General features: G+C 33.8%; 1 protein-coding gene across 1 annotated transcript; it reads left to right on the top strand.

Annotated features, from left to right (window-relative positions):
- The first annotated feature begins 1103 nt into the window (after positions 1 to 1103).
- On the top strand, positions 1104 to 20521 carry LOC111997965 (cysteine-rich receptor-like protein kinase 5). Its single transcript, XM_024030090.2, has 9 exons — positions 1104 to 2184; positions 2248 to 2344; positions 5520 to 5615; positions 7840 to 7950; positions 14688 to 14806; positions 14918 to 15128; positions 15275 to 15512; positions 19944 to 20094; positions 20213 to 20521. The coding sequence occupies exons 1-9, from the start codon at positions 1267 to 1269 to the stop codon at positions 20519 to 20521; spliced, it is 2250 nt and encodes a 749-aa protein (XP_023885858.2). The 5' UTR covers positions 1104 to 1266.
- Positions 20522 to 24569: the final 4048 nt, after the last annotated feature.

Below are 24569 nucleotides of genomic sequence, written 5' to 3' on the forward strand. Positions count from 1 at the left end.
TAAATGTCATGTAATTTTAGAATTTGTATGAGGATATTTTAGTATATAAAATGATAAAACTTAAATAGAAGAATCTTGTTATTAGTAGTATAGATAAATCTACTGACCTTTTTATTATACACAAAATTTTTAAGCCACTCGTTTCACATTGAAGGGGAAACTTTTGAATGGCAGATAGTGAACCATGTCAAGGACTAAGGGTGGCGCATGTTTTTGTTTAAGGGCTCAAATGAACCTTTTGGCTTAAAAAAAAAAGTGTGTCAATATATATATATATATAAAAGACGGGTTCAAGTTATACCTATTGTAACTTTAAAGAGTTATACATTTTTTAAACCGATGGATTTAAGTATATCTAACGGTTAAAAAAAAACCCTACATTATTACAAATATTTTTATTAGGATCTCATTAATTGCCCTCATTTATTACATTCTAAACTTATTTCTAAACCCAAAAATGTTTGATGTCTAACTCTCTCTCTCTCTCCATTTCTCTCTCTGTGATCCAACAGTATGAATAACAGATGCTTATCATGTGGGCATGACTATGAGTCTATGTAGTCCAAATTTCCCTTATTTCCCTTCTCACACGTGACGTGCATGGAACGAAAAAGAAATTGTTTTAGTAATTCCAAATTCCAGGCTATATGTATCATTACTACTTTTCCAAGCATTCATTGAGAAAATTACTGTGACAATTTCATACAATCAAGTCACTCTCCATAGGTCTATAATGACCTCAGGGTGGATACATACACTATAAGATAGATAATGCATACAATACGAGTGAATGAGATACATTCTCAAGCCTTGTCAACGAAAGGCTTGAGAATGTATGTCATTAAAATAAAAACCACTGCAAGGAAAACAAAGACAATAGGCCGCCCACAAACACTTATAAGGTCACTTCCAAGAAACTCCACTACAATTTCCTTCTCCCTTCAGTGCAGTCAACCAAAGCTTGGGAAAACAGGCAGGTTCCTTGCAAATCCTTTAAAGAAATAAATAAACAAAGACAAAGAAAAGCAGGCCAGCCTGATCCACATATGTTTTTAATTTCATAGGCTTCCAACAACAAAAATTTCCTAATAAGAGAGAGAGAGAGAGAGAGAGAGAGAGGAGAGTAATGGAGTGGTTGTGAGGGCCTGAGGGGTTGTTGTTGGGGAGAAAATTCTTATGTGAAAGGGATGGATTATGCTCCCAAACTACCTAATAAATTTAAATTTCTGTCTGTGAATTCATAATTCATAACTGAATGGGGGTATAATGTTTTCTCTCGACAATTCTAGAGCCTTTCTTTTGCTATCACTTGTAGTTATTGTGCTTATCAGCTCTTGTAATTCCGAGACGCCAGGCTACAATAGTTGGGAGTGCACGGAAAGTGGATTTAAAAATGAAGGATTGGACTATCATTACAAATTCGATCTCGCAGGCCTGCTGGATACTTTTTCCGTCAAATCTCTCGATAACTACAGATTTCACAATGACACCTCTAGTAATGGTGTCATCTACGGCCTCTTTCTCTGCCGAGGAGATTGTTCTAATAACACCTGCCAAAGATGTGTCGGCAATTTGGCAAGTTTAATCAATAGTAATTGTTCAAGTGGTAGAAGTGGCACCATGTGGCTTGAAGACCAATGCATGATAAGGTACTCTGACATTAATTTCTTCGGAGTCGCAGATACAGAGTCTTTCTCGGGGTCCTTTAGTGGCGGGAATTATAGTTCGCCAGCAGACGCTAAATTAGGAATACTTGATCTAATGACCGAACTAGTAGATGAAGCTTTAAAAAGTGATAATTTGTTCAAGGCAGGTAATCGGGCATTAGAAAACGGGAATGGTTTTGTATATGGGTTGGTGCAGTGTACAAGAGATCTCAATAGTTCGGAGTGTAGCAAATGCCTAAAAAGTTTTATGAAAGAAATCCGTGACTTTTGCGAGGCGGGGATAGACTGTGAAGTGCGATCCTCAAGTTGCTTTCTAAGGTATGCCAACTCCTCTTTCATTGAACAACCACCAGTGTTGCCGTCCCTCTCAACACCGCCGCTGCTGCCACCATCCCCGTCGCAGAGGCCGCCATCTGGTAACGGTAAGACATGTAGATTTCTATTTCACATGGCAATTTTCCCTGCATATTTTGGCTTTATTAAATTTAGGCCCATTTGTATATCAATCCCACCGTTTGTGCATAGAATTTGAATTATTGGGATTAGAACAAACTAATCTGAAACCTTTTTTTTGGGAAAGATTATCTCATGTAGCAGTCGTAGGGAATTTTCCTCGCATAGTGTGGATCTCACAGGTGCTTGGGATCAACACTATGTTTTGGAGGCTCCAGAGAGCGGTCTCATCATATCATTTCATAAGATAAGGGTTTTTTTTTTCCCCCTCTGCTAGTGGCCATTTTTAACTCAGGAGTACATGATTTGACCAACAAAAATAATCCCACGACCATGGGACTACTAAATATTTTGAGATTATTATATCTATTGTTGAATTTTCATAAAATTTCTTTAAATGAAATTTATCTTCTTGGTGTATATAGAATTATATATTGAGAAAATGATCATCAAGTTAGAAATTTATCTTCTTGGTGTATATAGAATCATAGATTGAGAAAATAATCATCTACGTTAGTCAACTAGATCTGTTTCGTCATGATCGTTGGATGAAAATTATAGTCATGCAAAGATAAAGTCAAATGTTTTCAGCCATATGATATTATCATGGATTTTTTTTTCTTTACCAATTCTTTGCTAGTTTGATCTAGTTGGTCCTAACCAAAGTTTTAAATTTTAATTCGTACTGTTTGATAATGATTTGATATTATTTTTTTGAACCAACAGCCTAACCACTATGAAAGCTCAATTAGTGTGAAAACACTAATATTTGTTTAGACCTCCAATTTTAAATAACGGCTTAATTACTTTTACTCTAACTTATCTAAGTGCAGAATAAGAGTAAATGAAGTATAATAAACCAGAACACTACTCGAAGCCATAAGCAAGTACAATAAGTGATAAATGTAAAGCGTAAAGAGTAGGGAAGAGAGATGCAAATACAAAAATAACATTAAGACGTGTTATTGACGATGAAACCAAAGAACTCAACGAAAAACCTCTCTGCAACCCTCCAAGTCAAAACTGATCCACTAGTGAATAAGTTGGAGTACACAAATATCAAAAAGACTCTTTAAGCTTAATCTATCCAACGTACTTGAGCCATCCAAGCTCCAGCTACCAATGGACTTCTCAGAGCCTTATCTTCACTAGTTATCCGGATCCCACAATTCCGCCCGATTGCATCCACCAAGCCTCACTAGCTTCTTTTAGCAAATCCCAAATGCTTTCTAAGTTCCAAAACACTCTCTACACTCTGAATAAGTATGAGTTGTGTTTGAGTACAAATCTTCTCTCAAGGTATAACAATGGGAGAGGAAAAGGAGAAGAGACTACTAAGGAATTCTCACTCAAGAATGAGTAGCTCTCTCTAAGATGGTGGGTGTGTTGTAGAAACCCTTCTAGGATTTTCTTCTAAATAGCCTCTTTACACTTTTGTGGGTAATATGGGTATATATAGTATAGGTGAAGGGTACAAGAGTTACACTTAAAATCCTCTAGGCAGAGAGTTTCGGGGGTCACTCACAACTTGACCTGAGTTACAAAGTGACTCACAAAATACAGTCTGACACTTGACTCTTCAACTTCCAGCATATGCTTCTCATGTGACTTTCGGGGGTTGCACCACTCGCGAGCCGAGTCGCGAGATCAATTTCTTGAACAATCTTCACCAACTTAATACTAAACCTAATACAATAAAATTCCACAAAATATAAGAAAATAAATTAATGCAATTACAACACTTTTTGTCATGAAATAAGCCAACACAAATGTTACGTGAAAAACCATAACTTAACGATCTTCCCCTTTGGCTATTCCGTGACAAAAACACCTTATAACAGACTTTACTACTCTAGACTTAAACGTGAGTTTGAGAACAATGGCAAAACTCACTCGCACCTAAATATAAAACCTGTGATGAACTTAAAACATATATGCTTGTAATCTGAAACACTTGCACAAAACACATTAGACCATCAAGGTAAAGTAAGCAATAAAAGGACAAGTATAATGTAACAAGTAAAATGCGATCAAATAAACATGATGTGAAACAAATAAGAGCAACTTGATCATACACCAAACAGTCATATGGAAATGACTACAATGATTATATAGCATAGCAAATGATCATCCGAACATGTAATCAATGAAGCACAATAACATAAGGATGCATGCATGTCCAACACATAAACACGATGCGATGAGAACAACAAAGCATAAATACTAAATGTAACTCAAAGCACCATATAGAAAACAAGAAAACAAACAAAACATGGTTTTCTTGATAATAAATGTCTTCTCCCCATTAGTATATGCATTTTTCCTAATATTTTCTTCCTCTAAGAATATGCACAAGAAATAGATTTCTCTCTCTGAGAATGTGCACAAAAATTCAATAATAGGTTTATCTTCAACACGTGTGTTATGTGGATTGTGGAGCATGGACCTGTGGAAATCAAATAGTAGGTCAAGCGCATTAGGTAATAGAATTGAGCAATACCAGTCTGGTGGCGGTGAGGCACATGAAGCCAAGGGATGCAATCTATGATAAATTGGTAATTGAAACAATGGCAAAGAGATTATTTCTTGCCCCATTAGTACACGTTTTCCTAGGTAGTAGGAGAACTGAACTAGTTTTCTTTCACTCTAGCTATGCATTTGAATCTAGATCAGCTACATTATCATTTTTTTTTTTCCAATTTTCTTTGTTTGCGGCAGACCAAACTGTATGTTGCGGTATCTATTCTTTTTTTATTTTTTTTCTTTAGTGCGTTTATTTCTTAATTATGTGGTCAGGAGTTGTGATTTCTGTGTCAATTAACATAACGCGAAAACTACATTTTTGTCCCTCCATTTTCAGACGATTCTCACTTTAGTCTCTAAATTTTATTTTCCCGCTTTTAGTCCCTGAAATCAAAAAAGCGATCTCGTTTTTGTCTCTACCGTTATCTCATGAACGGAAATAGTCTACGTGGCAAACGGAGTGCATCGTTGGCACACTAAATGCTGACATCAGTATTAAAATAATAATATAATATTTTATTTAGCATTTTAAAAATACCACGTCATCTTTTAAAAAAAAATTTTAATTTATGAATCTTAACTAAATGAAAAAAAAGAAGTAAAAAACAGAAATAAAAACCAAAAAACATATAAATTGAGATCTAGCTTTATCTTGGGAAAGAACAGACAAAAACAAAAACCCAAAAAATTCAAAACCCAAAAACATCTAGTCAAATCAAACAGTGTCGCTAGGAGGCCGCTAAACAAGAAACCCAAGAAAGCTAACGGTTCTTGTTCTTTCTCGATTCCAGCGACCTTGACGTTGATGGAGGCTCAGGGGTTTGGAGAGATGATGGAGCACGTCAACAAGGTCAATTTCGCTCTTGATGGCCTTAGGAAACTCCAGCCCGTACAGATCAGAAGGGCTAGCTTGTTGTCCTTGTTGTCCATTTGCGCCACTATACAGCAGAGATGCCTCTTGTGGACTCAAGGGTATGTTCATTTCGAGGTTTTCTATAATGGGTTTTCTTTAATTTTTCAATTTTGAATCTGTATAATGGGTTTTTAGTTAAAATTTGATTTTTTTTTTTTTTTTTTCAATTTGGGGTTTGGAAATGTGGATGTGATTTTTTTAATTTGAATGTGGGGTTTTGCTAATTTTGAATTTCGAGGTTAGAGAGTTTGTTGGGTTCTTGAATTTGAAGTTTGGGGTGCGTGCATTTTTGGGTAATTCTTAATGGAGTATGAGGTTACCGTGAATCTTGTAATGGGTTTTGAATTAAAATGTAAATTTTTGACATTATTTATATTGTTGGGGTTTGGAATTTCCATGTGGGGTTCTGGTAATTTTAAATTTTGGGGTTAGGGAGTTTGTTGGGTTCTTGAATTCGAATCAGGGGATGTGTGTGTTTTTGGGCAATTTTATATGGGTTTTGAGCTTACAATGAATCTATGTAAATGGGTTTAGAGTTTAAATGTGAATTTCATGATATTGTTTATATAGTTGGGGTTTGGAATTTCCATGTTGGGTTTTGGTAATTTTGAATTTTGGGGTTAAAGAGTTTGTTGAATTTGAAATATGGGGTATGTGGGTTTTGGGTAATTCTTGTTGAATTGAGTTTTTAATGAATCTGTGTAATGGGTCTGGGCTTTGGGAAGGTGGAGGGGTTTTTTCAATTTATGTTATATTCTTGTTGAGTTGTGACTTGTCAGTTTCCAGTGAATTTGTGTAATTGGTTTTGAATTTTCTGGGTTTTTTTTCTTGTCTATTCTTCCTCAAGATAAAGCTAGATCTCAATTTATATGATTTTTTTATTTTTATTTCTGTTTTTTCCTTTTTTTTTTCTTTCATTTAGTTAAAATTCATAAATTAATTTTGGAGTAAATGCACTTTTAGTCCCTATGTTTTGACTTTTTTCCATTTTAGTCCCTACATTTTATTTTTTCCACTTTTAGTCCCTAAAACCAATTTACGCGTTCCATTTTGGTCATTTCCGTCAATCAACTGACGGAAATTGCTGAGGTGGCAGCCGAAAGAATTAAAATATTATAAAAAATACCACATCACCCTGACACGTCAGCATCTATTTTTTTTTTTTGGTAAATAATTTGTAAATTTTAACTAAATAAAAAAAGAAAATTTAAAAATACAAACTGAAATTAAAAAACAAGAACACAAGAACAGAGACCCAAAAAATTAGACCCAACAACATGAATTCAATCACTCAAATTCAATTAAAATATCACTTCTTTCTCTCTCTTCTTTGAATCACACGGTGACTCCTCTCTCTTATTTCTCATCTGCCTTTCTCTCTCCCCTCTCTCTGATTCAGTGTCTCTCTCAGATCGGCGTGGACTGGAGATCGAAATCGGCAGCATGGACTGGAAGATCGGCGACAACAGCGTGGTGTTTTGGAGATCGGCGGCGACGGCGTGGTGGTTTGGAGCGGTGGCGATGGTGGATTCTCTCTCTTTCTCTCATTCCGATCCTCTCTCTCTCACTTCGATTCTCTCTCTCAGATTGGATGTGGGTTTTGGTTTTTTTTTGAATTTTTGTTGTGGGTATTGATGCAAGATTCATGGTGGTGTTTTGGAGATCGGCGGCGATGGCGTGGTGTTTTGGAGATCGGCGGCGACGGCGTGGGTGATGTGGCATTTTTTATAATATTTTAATTCTTCCGACTGCCACCTTAGCAATTTCCGTCGGTTGATTGACGGAAAGGACCAAAATGGAACGCGTAAATTGGTTTTAGGGACTAAAAGTGGAAAAAATAAAATGTAGGGACTAAAATGGAAAAAAGCTAAAACATAGGGACTAAAGTGCATTTATGCCATTAATTTTTGTTTTTAAAAGATGACGTGGCATTTTTAAAATGCTAAATAAAATATTATATTATTATTTTAATGTTGACATTAGCATTTAGTGTGCCAATGATGCACTCCGTTTTTCATGTAGACTACTTCCATTCGTGAGATGACGGTAGGGACAAAAACAAGATCACTTTTTTGATTTCAAGAACTAAAAGCGGTAAAAATAAAATTTATGGACTAAAGTAAGAATTGCCTGAAAATGTAGGGACGGAAATGTGGTTTTCGCCTTAACATAATTGAAGAATATTCTTTGCACTCCATGGCTGTGTATCTGTGTTTACAATAATTATTAATTTTGGTTTAGCAAATATATGCCTTAATGACAACATGCTTTTGATTTTTACAGGAACAACTCGAACTGTCATCGTCATTGTTGTCATGACTGTTATTACTATGATACTTATCATTAGTATTTGCATCTTTTTAAGGGTGAGAAAGCCAAAGGATTCTATTGAAAGTAAGTTCAAAACGTCGTTTGTTATTTTGAAAGCTATCCTCGTATATTATAAAATATTGCAGCTTTAATAATGTGAAGCATAGTACTTGGGACAATATTATATACACACATATTAATAATGGAAAGTAAATTGTACATTGTAGGCAAAACAGAGTCTTTAAAAGTGGCAAATATTTGCTACTTTTAAAGTGGAATGTAAATTGTACAATCTTTTAATTTGCCAAAAATGTACACTTTACATCCCATTATTCATGTAAATGAATAATTTTTCATATATGTGTGTGTTTGATAGAAAGTTAGAAACCATTCCCATAAAATTGGCCCATGACTCACTCTTCCTTATTAAAGTTAGAATTTTTCCTCCCGAAATATGCAACATTCAACAAAAATTTTCCCACATAGTTTGAAATTTTGGTTGGTGAATTGGCACCAATGTCATTTTAACTGTGACACTTCTTAAATGAAGAAGGAAAGGATAAACTATCATTCTTTGGTCCCTAACATATGCTTTATTTGTCAAAATGGTCCTTAATGTTTTAAATATGTCATTATAATTGTGATATTTTGGTATTGTCTCAAAATAGTTATTGTTGTTAAGTGATGGACGAAAAATACTAACATGACTAATGTTGATAATAAATCAAATTATGTTTATGACTTTATACCACTAAATTGCCGTGTGTACTACAATGTGGCCTGAAATTAAAATTTTAAAAAAAGAAAAGAAAAGAAAAAGTAAACTAAACTAAACTAAATTAAACGAATTAAATTGCTATTCACAATTTTCACAAAATGTGGATTTCAATTAGCTCAACTAGTAAAGTCTCTGATAGTTGAATAAAAGATTTGGGGTTCAATCTCTGCTCACACCAAAAACTGATTGGTGTCTTTTTCTGATTATAAAAAGCTATCATCAGAAGTAAACGTTATAGGTTGAAACTCTTTTGATGGGGATCAACTAAGTGTCATTCGTCCTTGGTCGTCATCTATAGTTTGACCGTGTCTAGAGAATATTGCACAATAATGAGAATATGTATAACACTCATCTGTCAGTTATAATGAAGTCTAGTAAAGGAAGTCCTCCATGGACGACTCAACTTATGGACAACTAGGTTCATGGACAAAAAAATTACACTTGTACAGAAAATCCTCCAAAGTTTTACATGAGCAAAACTTGACACGTTACTCGATACGTGGAAGAGATTCCTTGTACTCCGCTACACATACCCCACTTTCTCCATTAACTACCAACATCACCCACAATGATGATGGATCCAAACAAGTAGACCCGCGTCAAATTCTTTATAAAAAGAGCAAATCTCATCTACCAAAGGTAGGTTCTAACCACTCGCTATTTTCTATCCTTCTAGAGAGAAAACTGACTTAACCGCCGGAGGGTCCTTGGTCGGGTCATTTCGATCACCTTTGATAGTTCTTTCTTCCTTTTCAAGACTTACAGCCATTATCGTAGCCGAAGCATTTGAACCTACTAATTTTCGTGCATCATCATCTCTAAAAAAAATTTCCACAAAATCAACTACATAAATCTAACTAAATTTCTATCAATCTCTATACACAAATTAAATTCAAGCAAATACACAACTAAAAATGCATCACATTCTCACACCCAAACTACTTCCTTACCTCACTTTTTGAACCACCAAACAACTTCAAAATCATGCATTCATTTCTATTCTCTCAAAATCTTAAATTTTCATTTTCCCTTAAAATTGAGTTGAATTAGAGGAAGTGAAATTAAGTTTAATGAAAATTTCACTGGAACTCTTAAAATACCTTATATATATATATATTTATTATTTATTTATTTATTTATTTTTGAGAAACAAATACCCCTATATATTTAATCTTTTATTTTAAAATGATTTTATTCATTTCCCTTTATGTTATTCCCAAAAAAAGTTATTTACTTTTTATTCTTTTATTTAAAACATCCAAACAAGATCACTTAATTTATTCCATTCATTTTCATCATTTAAATACAATCTATTCATTTTCATTCCTTTATTAACCTCTTAAAAAGTGTTAGAAAGTTAAAAAAAAAAAAAATAATAATAATAATAAAGAATAGTGGATGAACTTTGGTGTTCATATCTCCAAATTTCAATGACTTTATTAAACTGGAGAATATGAAAGACCCTAAGGGTATGTTTGGTTGGGTGGATTTTAGGGATGATGAAAAGAAAATGAGAGAAAATGGAAGAGAAAACACTTTTGATTGTTGTTTGGTTGGAGGGAGGAGAGGGGAGGGGAGGAAAAAAAAATTGGTGGGACCCGGTGTTTTCTCCCTGGGCCAACCAATATGTTATCTTTCCAACTCAAGAGAAAATAGCATGCCAACCAAATAGTAGATTTACCCTCCCTTTTCAGTGTGTTTGACCATGCATTGAGTTACATTCACACTTTACACTGTATTCTCTTTTTCTTTTCAATGTCTTGCCTTTTTCTTCTTCTTCTTCTTCTTTTTGCCGAATTCGACTTTCCTTTTTTGCAAAGATTCAAACAATTTCTTTTGCTTTTTCTGGGCACGTTTCCTCTTTTTTTCTGTTTTTCTTCTTTATTATTTTTTTTTTTTTTTTTTTTGGTTTCTAGGGCTATGGCATGATAGTAGTTTTGTTGTTGTTGTTGTTGTTGTTGTTGTTGTTGTTTTTTTTTTTTTTTTTTTTTAACTAGACGTGATTTTTATTTTTTAATAAATTGGGTGACTGCTCTTTTTTTTTTGGGTCATTTGTCACTATTTTTTTTTAAATTGGACATCAGTTTTTAATAAGGTATATGAGTAAATTTATACAAACTCACTATTTTCCATTCTTCCACTTTTCCACTCCCAACCAAACAAAAATGAGAGAAACTAAAATCTTTTCTATCCTTCCACTATTTTTTATCCTCCCACTTTTCCACTCCTCCAACCAAATGGACTCTATGAGATTCGCATTTTATTTGATTGAGGTTCGCATTTTATTTAATTAAGGGTTCTAAGCATTTATTGTGTCTGGAAAATAGAGATTTGATTTGGGTTTAAGGCTGACTTATGGAGGAGATGAGCAGCTCGCCTATCCNTTTTGGAGATCGGCGGCGACGGCGTGGTGGTTTGGAGCGGTGGCGATGGTGGATTCTCTCTCTTTCTCTCATTCCGATCCTCTCTCTCTCACTTCGATTCTCTCTCTCAGATTGGATGTGGGTTTTGGTTTTTTTTTGAATTTTTGTTGTGGGTATTGATGCAAGATTCATGGTGGTGTTTTGGAGATCGGCGGCGATGGCGTGGTGTTTTGGAGCGACGGCGATGGTGGATTCTCTCTCTCTCTCTCATTCCGATCCTCTCTCTCTCACTTCGATTCTCTCTCTCAGATTGGATGTGGGTTTTGGTTTTTCTTTGAAATTTTTGTTGTGGGTATTGATGCAAGATTCATGGTGGTGGCAGTGGAGGATTGCTATGTTGTTTGTGGGGATGGGTTCACTGTGGGTTTAGGGAGGTTGCTACTGATGTGGGTGGTAATTTGGTGGCAATGGGTCTTTGGGTGTTTTGATTCTCTCTCTCAAATTGGATGTAAGTTTTGGTTCTGCTTTGAATATTTGTTGTGGGTATCAGTGCATCTGCAGCTTCATGGTGGTGGCAGTGGAGGGTTTCACACTTAATCCCTTGAGTTTTTGGGTTTCTAGGTTTTGAGTGTTTGAGATTTCCGGTTTCTTTGATTTTATGATTTTTTGGCTATGAATCTTTGGGGAAGAACCAGAAAATTGATGGGTTTTCAGCATGGGTCTTTCAACATTGGTCTTTGTTCTCTTCTCAAATTTTATTGCATTATTGATTTGATTTTAAGTGTGAAAGGAAGTTGATTCAATGGGTTTAATTTTGAATTCATGTTGTTGGGTCTAATTTCTGGGTCTCTGTTCTTGTGTTCTTGTTTTTAAATTTCAATTTGTATTTTTAAATTTTCTTTTTTTATTTAGTTAAAATTTACAAATTATTTACCAAAAAAAAAATAGATGCTGACATGTCAGGGTGATGTGGCATTTTTTATAATATTTTAATTCTTCCGACTGCCACCTTAGCAATTTCCGTCGGTTGATTGACGGAAAGGACCAAAATGGAACGCGTAAATTGGTTTTAGGGACTAAAAGTGGAAAAAATAAAATGTAGGGACTAAAATGGAAAAAAGCTAAAACATAGGGACTAAAGTGCATTTATGCCATTAATTTTTTGTTTTTAAAAGATGACGTGGCATTTTTAAAATGCTAAATAAAATATTATATTATTATTTTAATGTTGACATTAGCATTTAGTGTGCCAATGATGCACTCCGTTTTTCATGTAGACTACTTCCATTCGTGAGATGACGGTAGGGACAAAAACAAGATCACTTTTTTGATTTCAAGAACTAAAAGCGGTAAAAATAAAATTTATGGACTAAAGTAAGAATTGCCTGAAAATGTAGGGACGGAAATGTGGTTTTCGCCTTAACATAATTGAAGAATATTCTTTGCACTCCATGGCTGTGTATCTGTGTTTACAATAATTATTAATTTTGGTTTAGCAAATATATGCCTTAATGACAACATGCTTTTGATTTTTACAGGAACAACTCGAACTGTCATCGTCATTGTTGTCATGACTGTTATTACTATGATACTTATCATTAGTATTTGCATCTTTTTAAGGGTGAGAAAGCCAAAGGATTCTATTGAAAGTAAGTTCAAAACGTCGTTTGTTATTTTGAAAGCTATCCTCGTATATTATAAAATATTGCAGCTTTAATAATGTGAAGCATAGTACTTGGGACAATATTATATACACACATATTAATAATGGAAAGTAAATTGTACATTGTAGGCAAAACAGAGTCTTTAAAAGTGGCAAATATTTGCTACTTTTAAAGTGGAATGTAAATTGTACAATCTTTTAATTTGCCAAAAATGTACACTTTACATCCCATTATTCATGTAAATGAATAATTTTTCATATATGTGTGTGTTTGATAGAAAGTTAGAAACCATTCCCATAAAATTGGCCATGACTCACTCTTCCTTATTAAAGTTAGAATTTTTCCTCCCGAAATATGCAACATTCAACAAAAATTTTCCCACATAGTTTGAAATTTTGGTTGGTGAATTGGCACCAATGTCATTTTAACTGTGACACTTCTTAAATGAAGAAGGAAAGGATAAACTATCATTCTTTGGTCCCTAACATATGCTTTATTTGTCAAAATGGTCCTTAATTTTAAATATGTCATTATAATTGTGATATTTTGGTATTGTCTCAAAATAGTTATTGTTGTTAAGTGATGGACGAAAAATACTAACATGACTAATGTTGATAATAAATCAAATTATGTTTATGACTTTATACCACTAAATTGCCGTGTGTACTACAATGTGGCCTGAAATTAAAATTTTAAAAAAAGAAAAGAAAAGAAAAAGTAAACTAAACTAAACTAAATTAAACGAATTAAATTGCTATTCACAATTTTCACAAAATGTGGATTTCAATTAGCTCAACTAGTAAAGTCTCTGATAGTTGAATAAAAGATTTGGGGTTCAATCTCTGCTCACACCAAAAACTGATTGGTGTCTTTTTCTGATTATAAAAAGCTATCATCAGAAGTAAACGTTATAGGTTGAAACTCTTTTGATGGGGATCAACTAAGTGTCATTCGTCCTTGGTCGTCATCTATAGTTTGACCGTGTCTAGAGAATATTGCACAATAATGAGAATATGTATAACACTCATCTGTCAGTTATAATGAAGTCTAGTAAAGGAAGTCCTCCATGGACGACTCAACTTATGGACAACTAGGTTCATGGACAAAAAAATTACACTTGTACAGAAAATCCTCCAAAGGTTTACATGAGCAAAACTTGACACGTTACTCGATACGTGGAAGAGATTCCTTGTACTCCGCTACACATACCCCACTTTCTCCATTAACTACCAACATCACCCACAATGATGATGGATCCAAACAAGTAGACCCGCGTCAAATTCTTTATAAAAAGAGCAAATCTCATCTGCCTATCCCAAAAAAAAAAAAAATTAAAGAAATTTAGTTTAATTATTTGATTTGGGTTTGGGACTGGCTCGATGGAGGAGATAAGTCTTATAACTCAACTAGTTGACAATTTTTTATGTTTCTAACAGAGATATCTAGGGTTCAGATTTCCCTTTCATCATCAAAAGTCTCATAACTCAATTGGATGACACCTCCTAGTGTTTCTAGGACATCTAGGATTCAATTTCTCATTTTCCATTGTAACTATCAAATTATGAAAATAAAAAGCTATAGCTATTTATTTAAAATTTTCTCAATTTATATATATATATATATATATATTAGAAACACTGACAACATTATTATCCCACAAATAAAAGTTAGTTCGCATATTGTTGTTTGCTTTCACGTTAAGTAAATAAATTTTTCTTGAAAAAAATTAATAGAAATTTATGTTTGATATGAATTATTTATTGGCTAATAATTGCAAATGTGTTTGTAATATGAGATTATGAAATTTGCTACAAATATTATGGCCAGTCCTCTTGTACGAGTAACCATTTATCCATTACAAGCTCCTCTATTTCAGTGTGTTACTCTAATTTAAAGAATGCGATTGTATTAATTGAATATGTATTAACATATTCCTCTTGTGAATCTATTGCGCTGATTTAAAGAATGTGGTTGTATCAATTGAATATGTCTTGACATGTTTCTTTTGTGAACCAGTGGATCAAATAACAGGAGTGGAATCCTTGCAATTCGATTTCATCACTATTAGATCTGCAACAGACAACTTTTCTGATGCAAATAAACTTGGGAGAGGTGGATTTGGGGCTGTTTACAGGGTAGGAAAAAATTATAATATGAAATGAATTATTTTAATATCCGAGTTGAACAATTTTATTTCTACTTTATTCTTTATTTATATATATATAAATATATTCACGTGAATATAGGGTAAGCTACTTAATGGACAAGAGATAGCTGTGAAAAGACTATCAAGAAACTCTGGACAAGGCGATCTAGAATTTAAGAATGAGGTCTGGTTAGTGGCCAAGCTCCAACACCGAAATTTAGTTAGGCTCCTTGGATTTTGCTTAGAAAGAAGTGAGAGACTTCTTATCTATGAGTTCGTACCTAATACAAGCCTTGATCACTACTTATTTGGTACTGTTTCATTTCTTAGTTTCTATTTTTTTAATCAAAATTATTAGATTCAGTAAGGAATATATATATATATATATATATATGTATATATATATATATTGTTGAAAAAATAATTTTTTAAAATATGTTATTAATTGAATCTTTAGATCCAATGGAGCGAGCACATTTAAATTGGGAAAGACGTTACAAAATTATAAGAGGCATTGCTCGAGGGATTCTATACCTTCACGAGGATTCTCGACTTCGAATAATTCATCGTGACCTTAAAGCTGGCAACATTCTATTAGATGCAGAAATGAATCCTAAAATTGCAGATTTTGGAATGGCAAGGATGGTTGTATTAGACCAAACTGAAGGCAACACAAACAGAATTGTGGGAACTTAGTAAGTACTAAAACATGCTTGAGCTTATGAATATAAATGTTAATGCCTTTTATATTAACTAGATGATATCCCATGCGATGTGCAGACTACTTTACAATTTCATTTGAAATCATTTTTATGTATATTAAAATCTACATATAATACTTAATATGTTTTTTTTTTTTTTTGTATAATATTTTTGTTTACTTTGCAACTTGATTTTCTTAATTCATATTTTATTTAAAAAAATTGTATAACACTATAAGATTATAATATATTATAATATTTACTGTTAAAAGTAGAATTTACTTTTCAAACTGATTAAATGATTTTGAAATCTACAAATAAGAATTTAAAGTATAAAATACTTTTATATCCTAAAATTACATATATTTAAGCAACCTGCCAATCACTTTCTCAACCACTCTATTCTCACAACCAAATATGGAGACCTTGATCATAAACACCCAATTAATTATCTCAGTAAAATTAAGGAAATCATACGTAAGTATTAACATAAAGAGAACATAATTAAGCAAAGAGAAATTTGCTAAAAACATATTCATTTATCAAAATTCAATTGTCTTTAGTTGGGCTTTCGTATCCTTAAAAAAAAAGCGAAAACACTTTTAAAACACCATTGATTTTTTTTTTTTTTTTAATCACTATGGCTCATACCACACAAAATAGCAGTAAACAAAACTTACAAAGAAACCTACAAATTATGAATTCTAACACAAATTTAAAAAAAATAAATAAATAACTTCATAAATAATTAATTAGAATGTTTCTTTTTCTTTTTCTTTAGTTCTAAAAAAATATATTTATAACTTTCCTAAACTATAATCTCAAACACTCAAAGACTCCAAAGGAATCATAATCTTCACAAAATCTACTATGTTTGACTTCAACATCAAAACCGTAAGCTACCGTCACTGAATAAAAAACGCAAGCCCCCTTCGTTGGTCATAGACTACTTAAACAGGTTACGATCAAATGATACTGCAACGTTGGAGTTATGTAGGCATCATTGAAAGGTTGAAAGTAAATGACATCGTTTTTTGTTTAAGTGTATTTGAGATAGGATGGTATAAAAAGTTATGGACATGTGTATATAAAAGAGTAAAAGTGAAAAAGGTGAATGGAAATGCAGAGTTTTTTGTGTGTGCAAGAGATGAAAAGTCTTGAAATATTGAACCAAATGAAACAAATAGTAGTCTTAAAACATTGAATAAATAATGTAACAAAAATAGTCATGAAACATTGAACCCAAGGAAGTAAAGAGTCTTTACTTTTAAATTTGTTCTTATCTCTAATGTGACTTAAGGGTATTTCAATTTTCTTCATAGAGTGCGTCACATGACAGAACCTCATATTCTCTCACATGAAGTCTTTACTTTTATATGTGTATATATTGATTTTAACACTTTATTTATGTTGACGTTAGGTATCCATATTTTCATAACACTATGAGAAAATTGTTAAAAAACTTCTAAGGTTGGTTCCATTAAGCCTAGCCAAAGCCCTTTTTAATCTCCCGTTTTGTTAGTTAGAGAAGCTTTTGTCTCTTGGAGAATGTGTATGAACTATAGGGCCTTGAACCAAGCTACTGTTAAGGATAAATTTCCTATTCCAGTTGTGGATGAACTTGTTGATGACTTGTCTGGTTCCACCATATTTTCCAAATTGGATTTAATGTCTGTATACCATTAGATTCTAATGAGAGTTGAGGAGGATATCACTAAAATATCATTTAGAACTCATGAGGGGTACTATGAGTTCTTGGTTGTCCTTTGGGCTTACCAAGGCACCTTCCTTTCAAGCCCTCATGAATATGTTTTCAAACCTTACTTAAGACAGTTTGTACTTGGTTTTTTTTTTAATTTATTTTCTTATGACATTGTGGTCTTTACTCTTTAGTAAAACTCTGGCAGATCACTTAAATCACTTAAGGGTAGTGCTAGACTTATCGCTTTAGAGCCATCTCTATGCAAAGAGAAGCAAATGCTTTTTTGGTTGTACAAAAGTGGAGTATTTAGGGCATCTTGTGTCAGGTGAAGGGGTTAAGACTGACTCAAAGAAGACAGTAGCTCTGCAACAATGGCCTACACCCACTAGCATCGAGGCTTTGAAGGGATTTTTGAGCTAAACCGGGTATTACAGGAAGTTTATTCATCATTATGGTCACATACCTTTGACCAATTTTCTCAAGAAGGATGCCTATACTTGGTCTGATCAGGTTGAATTTGCATTTCAGCAACTCAAAGCTGCTGTGGCCAATCCCCCTATCTTGGCCTTGTCAGATATTTCCTAGCCCTTTGTTATTGAATGTGATACTTCTGGTTGAAGAGTTTTATCACACAGAAGTAAAAGAGAATTACAGGAAATATTGAATGAAGACGAAGAAGAAACAGAGAACAGAGGAAGGAGAGAGGAAGAGAAAGAGAAGAGAAATTGAGAGAAAAATATCTTCTTGATTAAATGAAGATTATGAACTCTGAAAAACTTAATACAATTCTGTGATACACTGCCATATATATACACTTACACATTCAGCTATAACACAATTCTGAGATACACTCCCATATATATACACTTACACATGCAGCTATAACAGAATAGATACACTCCTAAATATGCGCCTAAGATCACGGAAGCAACAGCTCAATTGTAACTGTTTGCAACAGCTCAATTGTAACTGTTTTTGGCGCCATGGTAACTGACTTTTGAGTGGCTCAGCAACGACATCGTTTGTCTACACAGTGAGGAGAACTGAAGTCCTTTAATGAAACGGTGTGTAGCACTCAAGTCCTTTTAATGAAACGGTGCGCATCAATCAGTTATAACTTCACACGAGGCACGTGCTGCTGAGTCTGAGTTGAAACTGAATCTCCATTTCTCTGTGCTTGAGCTTCATCTTCAACACTGGTGTGGGTATAGGAACTGTTCTGATGCAAGGGCAGAGACCTATTGCTTTCCATAGCCAAGCCGTGAAGGGTAGGAGTTTACATCTTCCCACTAATGAGGAGTTCTTGGCCTCGGTTAAAGATATTAAAAAGTGGAGACCTTATCTTCTTGGTAAGCCTTATATTATCAAAACTGATCACTAGAGCTTGACGTTCTTGCCGGATTAGAAACTAGGCCCACCAGCATAGCAGAAATGGATTTCCAAACTTTTGGGCTATGATTTTATAGTGGATTACAAAAAGGGCCAGGAAAACAAGGTGACAGATGCACTATCAAAGTTAGGTTGTTCTTCTGAAGAGGTAACTGACCCTAATGCTCATTTATTTCTCATCACATTCCCTAGTATTACATGGATTGAGGATTTGCTGTAGAGTTACCTCCGTGATGAATTAGTGCAAAAACTCTTAGTTGATCTTATTGAACGAACACCTAACAAATACTTTACTATATATAATGACTTGATTCCCTATAAAGGCAGAATCTACTTGGGTCCTACATGTAGCTTGAAACCTAAAGTGTTGTCTCAGATTCATGACAACCCTTTAGGTGGCCATTCTGGTTACTTGAAATTACTTTACAGGTTGAAACAAGACTTTTGGTGGGTGGGTATGAGGCCTGGCTTGAAGAAACACATTAAGGAGTGTGTTATGTGTCAATAGATGAAGCATGATACTAGCAAACCAGCTGGGTTATTAGTTATTACAGTCATTACCCATTCCTTATGAACCTTGGTCTGATATAAGTATGGACTTGGTGGAAGGCCTTCCTAAGTCCCACAGGATGGATGTGGCATTTGTGGTGGTAAATAGGCCTTCCAAAAACAACTAGGTCAGAATGTGCTTCGCATTCCTATTCTACCAGCTGTGATTGATGTTGGTGTTTTCAATCCTGAACTAATAGCCATGCTGCAGAAAAGGGAGCATAAACTTTGATCAAGGACCATTATTGAGGTAGTAGTTCAATGGCAGGGTTGTTCTGCAGAAGATGCTACCTGGGAGCAGCTGCATAGTCTTCAATAGCAATTTCCACTCCTTGTGGGCGACATGATTTTAGGAGAGGGAAATGTTAGGATATTGGTTATAATTTTGTAATACCTGCCAAGTTGTATAATTGGCCTAATAGTTAGATGGAAATTGTATTTAGACATGTGTTGGTATTGTATTAAGCACATGGCTTGGAAGTTGTTGGTAGGTAGTTAGTTACCTATGCCAGCTGGCAAGGGGGATCAGAGTTTGTTACAGCACAGTTAATTACAGTAGTTAGTCTTAGTTGAGCTTGAGGGTATAAGTCTGATTGTGATAGTAAGAGAAGGCCTTGAAGAACTAATTTCAAAAGCTACATTTGTTCTCTTATTCATCTTTAATCTCTTCCATCTTTCTTAGGAAGTTTGGTTGTCCTTGAAATGAACCAGAAACACCCCTATCTGTTGTAATTACATAATATCTTGATTGAATCTTAACATGATTTATTAATATTGATATGCAGTGGATATATGGCCCCAGAGTATGCAATGTTTGGACAGTTCTCAATCAAGTCAGATGTCTTTAGTTTTGGTGTGTTAATTTTGGAGATCGTGAGCGGCCAAAAAATTACTTCTTTTTGTAATGAAGAGAATACAGAGCACCTTCTAATCTATGTGAGTACTAATATAAAAGGGTAGATTTCCTCCCTGTTTTTTGAAAAAAAAAAATTAAGTATAGGAATGTAATTTTTCTTCCCTAACATGGCATGTTCACATTGATATATTTCTACAGGCATGGAAAAATTGGCGTGAGGGAACAATTTCAAATCTCATAGATCCCACATTGAGCAATAGTCCAATAACTGAAATAATGAGATTTATCCACATTGGACTGCTATGTGTTCAAGAAAATGTAGCTGACAGACCAAATATGGCTTCAGTTGTTCTCATGATAAATAGCAATTCTATTGCTATCACTACACCTACACAACCTGCAAGTTTCATGCGGAGCAATGTTTTGCCAGCCACATCATTGCAACAAGACATTGGTTCCAACGTATCTGTCAATAAGGCTTCAATTACTGAGTTATCTCCTAGATAATGTTTTACCAATAAGGGTTGTAATAAGCACATTGTCTAGAAATTTCACTAAATGCAATTCATCTGACTATATAGAATTTTCCTGGCATATCTAGAAAACTATAATTTGAAAATGCCTTACAGATTGTCATGCCCCAAAACCAGAATACTTGAATCCTTTCCAAATCCTAAGGTATAACAAGTTTTTTTTTTTGGTAAGTAAGAAATTAAGGTATAACAAGTTTGCTTTACCAATTACGTAATTATTTGCACATGTGAACTCGAATCTTAATTTCTCCAATCCACATAATGTATATACAAGATTGATCAGATCATGAATCCACGATTAATAAAAGAAACCAAGTCAGTTTTACTCCTTTCTCAAAAAAAAAAAAAGTCAGTTTACTCTGCATGTTTCTTTGAATTTGTTGAATGAGGTAATATCGGGTGCTCCAGATTACATCATAGAAACATTTTTCTTGGCTTTCATCATAGAAATTTCACTTTGAGTTGTGCATAAATGTAACCCATTAAATACGGTTCATGCTTTATAAATCAACTTACCACAACACCTTAGATCACCTAGGCCTAATAATATCAAAGAACGTGCTTTAAAAAAATTCCCTCCATTAGAATCTGTAGTGAAATTAGGATATCAACAATAGTAGTTCGAAAGAGTACGAGGAAAGAGGTCTATGCTTCGTTGTGTTTATGTGTATTGCCATGAAAGAAACAATTTCCCTCACCATTGCACCTTGTCGTTGTGCCTCAAAGCACTTTCGCCTTGTCAATTTTGTGCTGGACTCTGGCCTAAGCTCGATGGTGGGCATGGATAGATATCAAATTGGGGTTAGAGAACTCAAGTTTCTCTCTTTCTACTATTACAAAATTCTACACAAATTTCTTTCTTAAACTCTTCCTCTCTTTTTTTTTCCCCCCAAAAATGGGGGTATTTATAGGAAAAATGAGGGAATGGGAGGCTAGCATTGGTGTACCACGTCATCCGCCTTGTCAGTATTTTTCGTCTTTTTCTGATTTTTGGCCCAATTTTCGCACAGTTGTTTGGAGGCCTTTCTGAACTCCACTTTCTTCAAATTATATATGCACAAAAAGCTCTGAAAGTCTAGTTTCCAATGGTCCTAGCCTTGGTTGATTTGGAGCTACAATATTTGAGATATCTCACTCGGAACGAAAGTGACACAAAACCGAGAAATTTTGAATGTTTTTTCTTGAAAAATTCATTTCTTTTAATCCGGAGTTGATATCATCGAGCCCTTTTGGTAAAAATTAACTAAGAGACGGTCCAGCTTGTTCGTTCCAGTTCTTGCCCAATCGGTACAGTTGATTGCGCAAAGTCGGGTAAAAAACTGCCAGTTTTCCTGAAAAAATACAGTAAAGACTTTATTGGGGTTTTGGTATTTTTGTGATATCTCATTCGTTTTAACTCCAATTGTGGCCCGTAAACTATCATTTCAAAGAGGAAAATATGCCCTACGAGATGGTCCAATATTCAAAACAATCCAACGGTTGAATCAAAAAGTCAACTTTTCAACCACACCCGATTAGGGTTTTGGTCAGATTTTCTGTAAAATCAATTTTTCAAATGTTGTGAATTTTTTATTCACCATTCAAACATGTATTTATTTTTGCCCTTTTTGGTTTTGACATTCATGATTTTGCACATTTTCTAATTTTTTTGTCTTTGTTTTGATAGGTGAATCGGAGTCAGACAAAATACAGTATCGACAAGAGGTATTTTGATCATTTTAGCAATTTTGGGGTATTTTGGTCACTTTAGAGGTTTTTGGGTATTTTTGGTCATTTTATAGGTTTCGAGGTATTTTTTGTCATTTTAAAGGTGTCGAGATTATTTTGGTCATTTAAGAAGCTTCAATGTATTTTTGGTTGTTTTGAGATTTTGGGAGGTATTTTTGTCATTTTAATGGTTTCAAGGGTATTTTTGGCATTCTAGTGCTTTCAAGGGTATTTTAGTTATTATAATGGTTTCGAGATTATTTTTGTCATTTTAAAGGTTTCAGAGGTATTTTGGTCATTTCAAAGTTTTCAAATGTATTTTGGTCATTCTAATGGTTTCAAGGTATTTTTCATCAGTTTAGAGGTTTTGGAATATATTGGTCATTCAAGTGGTTTCAAGAGTGTTTAGGTCATTTTAGAGGTTTCTAGGTATTTACTTTTTCATTTTTGAGGTTTTGGGGTATTTTTCGTCATTTTAGAGGTGTGTTGGGGTATTTGGTCATTTTGTAGGTTTAGGAGTATTTAGTCATTTTTAGAGATTTTGAGGGTATTTTGGTCATTTTAAAGGTTTGATGGATATTTTTGGCATTTTAAAATTTTGGTCATTTTGGAAGTTTTTGGGATATTTTGAACATTCATTGTGCATTTGTTATTTTGGCGATTTCAAGGGTATTTTGGTCATTTTAGAGATTTTGGAGATGTATTTTAGAGGTTTTTTGATATTTTAGTAATTCTCATGAGTAAAATAAAAATTTTTTAGTATCAACAATTTTGTCAATTCAATAAATCATGATATACCCACTAATAAGCAATGTAAGATTACCTCCATTTAAGAAGGTGGTGTAATTAAGGCTATAGGGACACGATTCGTAGCCCAAGCCCAAAAGTTATGAGGAGTGAGCCAAAAGAGCCCAATACAATGAATTTGTGGGAAGTGGGTGAAAGAGCTGAGCTACTTGTGAATTGGACAACGGTTAACAAGGATTTTAGAAGATAAATAAGCACGAAAACATACGTAAAACTTGATCAAATTGGAGTCCAAGGAGATGAATTACGAACTAAAAATACTATTCATGAAAATTAAATCCTTAGTGCTACAGTAAATCTTCTTCTCATCTATTTCTCTCTTTTCTCATCCACTTCTTATGGGAGGTCTTTTACATTATATAGCTTCTTCTTAGATCATTTTGATCGTACACTTGTTAATCATCTAAACCTTCACTTGAGTATATGTCACATCAGTCATCTTCTTTGGCTCTCTGTGAATGGTGATGGTTGAGACAGCACTGTTCAGGGTCTTCTCCTAAATGCAGCCAGAAAAGTTGCTGCAGTGCATTTAATGCGATGGTAGCAGCTTTTCTTTTAGATATTTATGTATTCTTATCACCTTTGTACATGCCTAAAATTCATCCTTATCGTTGGATCTTCCTGGAAGGTCACCTAAATCGCTCAAATACTTGCTTGACTGATATTCATCGTATTCGATAAAGATACACTCCTCAAATTATATTCCCTTACCCTTTCCTTACATGATTCTCCACTCTGGGGCCTTCTCCAATAGTCCACTCCTCATTGGACGTACTCACATCCTCAAATAGAGCTCAAGGCCCAATATACGAACTTGGCATTTTACCCCCACAAAGGTAATGTGATATATTTTATAATCTTAGAATACAATAATTTTAGAAAAAAATTATATGAACCAAACACCTTAATGTTACATTAAAGTAATATACATCACATTAAAAGCATGTCATGGCGAACCAAATGCACCCCCTTATACACACAAATCTCAAACCCATTACTCTTCAGCCATTATTTTTATTATTATTATTATTATTTATTTTTGTATTTTATCCTGTAGGCTATACATTTGTGTTTATTGGTAAAAATAACATTATTTTATTAATAATTAATAAAAATATTGTTGTAAAAAATTTATTTGGAAGAATAACCTATTCACAAAATCATGTTTTGAAAACACTTTCTGTCAAAAGTTGACGAGACATAATGTAAAATCTAAAACACTTTTTTTAATTATATCACATTTTGCACTAAAATTGCATTTGAACTCAATTCCTTTGAAAAGTGCTATTTTTACAATATCTTCAAAACAAATCTTAAGTGGTAAGTTATTACTAAATGTTATTGATTATTACAGATGTAAAATTGAAAACACGTTTTTAATTATATCACATTTTGCACTAAAATTGCATTTGAACTCAATTCCTTTGAAAAGTGCTATGTCTACAATATTTTCAAAACAAATCTTAAGTGGTAAGTTATTACTAAATGTTACTGATTATTACGGATGA

This window comes from Quercus suber, unplaced genomic scaffold (assembly GCF_002906115.3).
Source record: "Quercus suber isolate HL8 unplaced genomic scaffold, Cork oak 2.0 scaffold_96, whole genome shotgun sequence".
NCBI classification, from domain to species: domain Eukaryota; kingdom Viridiplantae; phylum Streptophyta; class Magnoliopsida; order Fagales; family Fagaceae; genus Quercus; species Quercus suber.

Coding starts and splice junctions, on each gene's coding strand:
- LOC111997965 (XM_024030090.2), top strand. CDS start 1,267: ATGTTTTCTCTCGACAATTCTAGAGCCTTTCTTTTGCTATCACTTGTA. Junction 2,345..5,519: donor TTTGGAGGCTCCAGAGAGCG/GTCTCATCATAT, acceptor TGATGGCCTTAG/GAAACTCCAGCCCGTACAGA. Junction 15,129..15,274: donor CCTTGATCACTACTTATTTG/GTACTGTTTCAT, acceptor TTGAATCTTTAG/ATCCAATGGAGCGAGCACAT.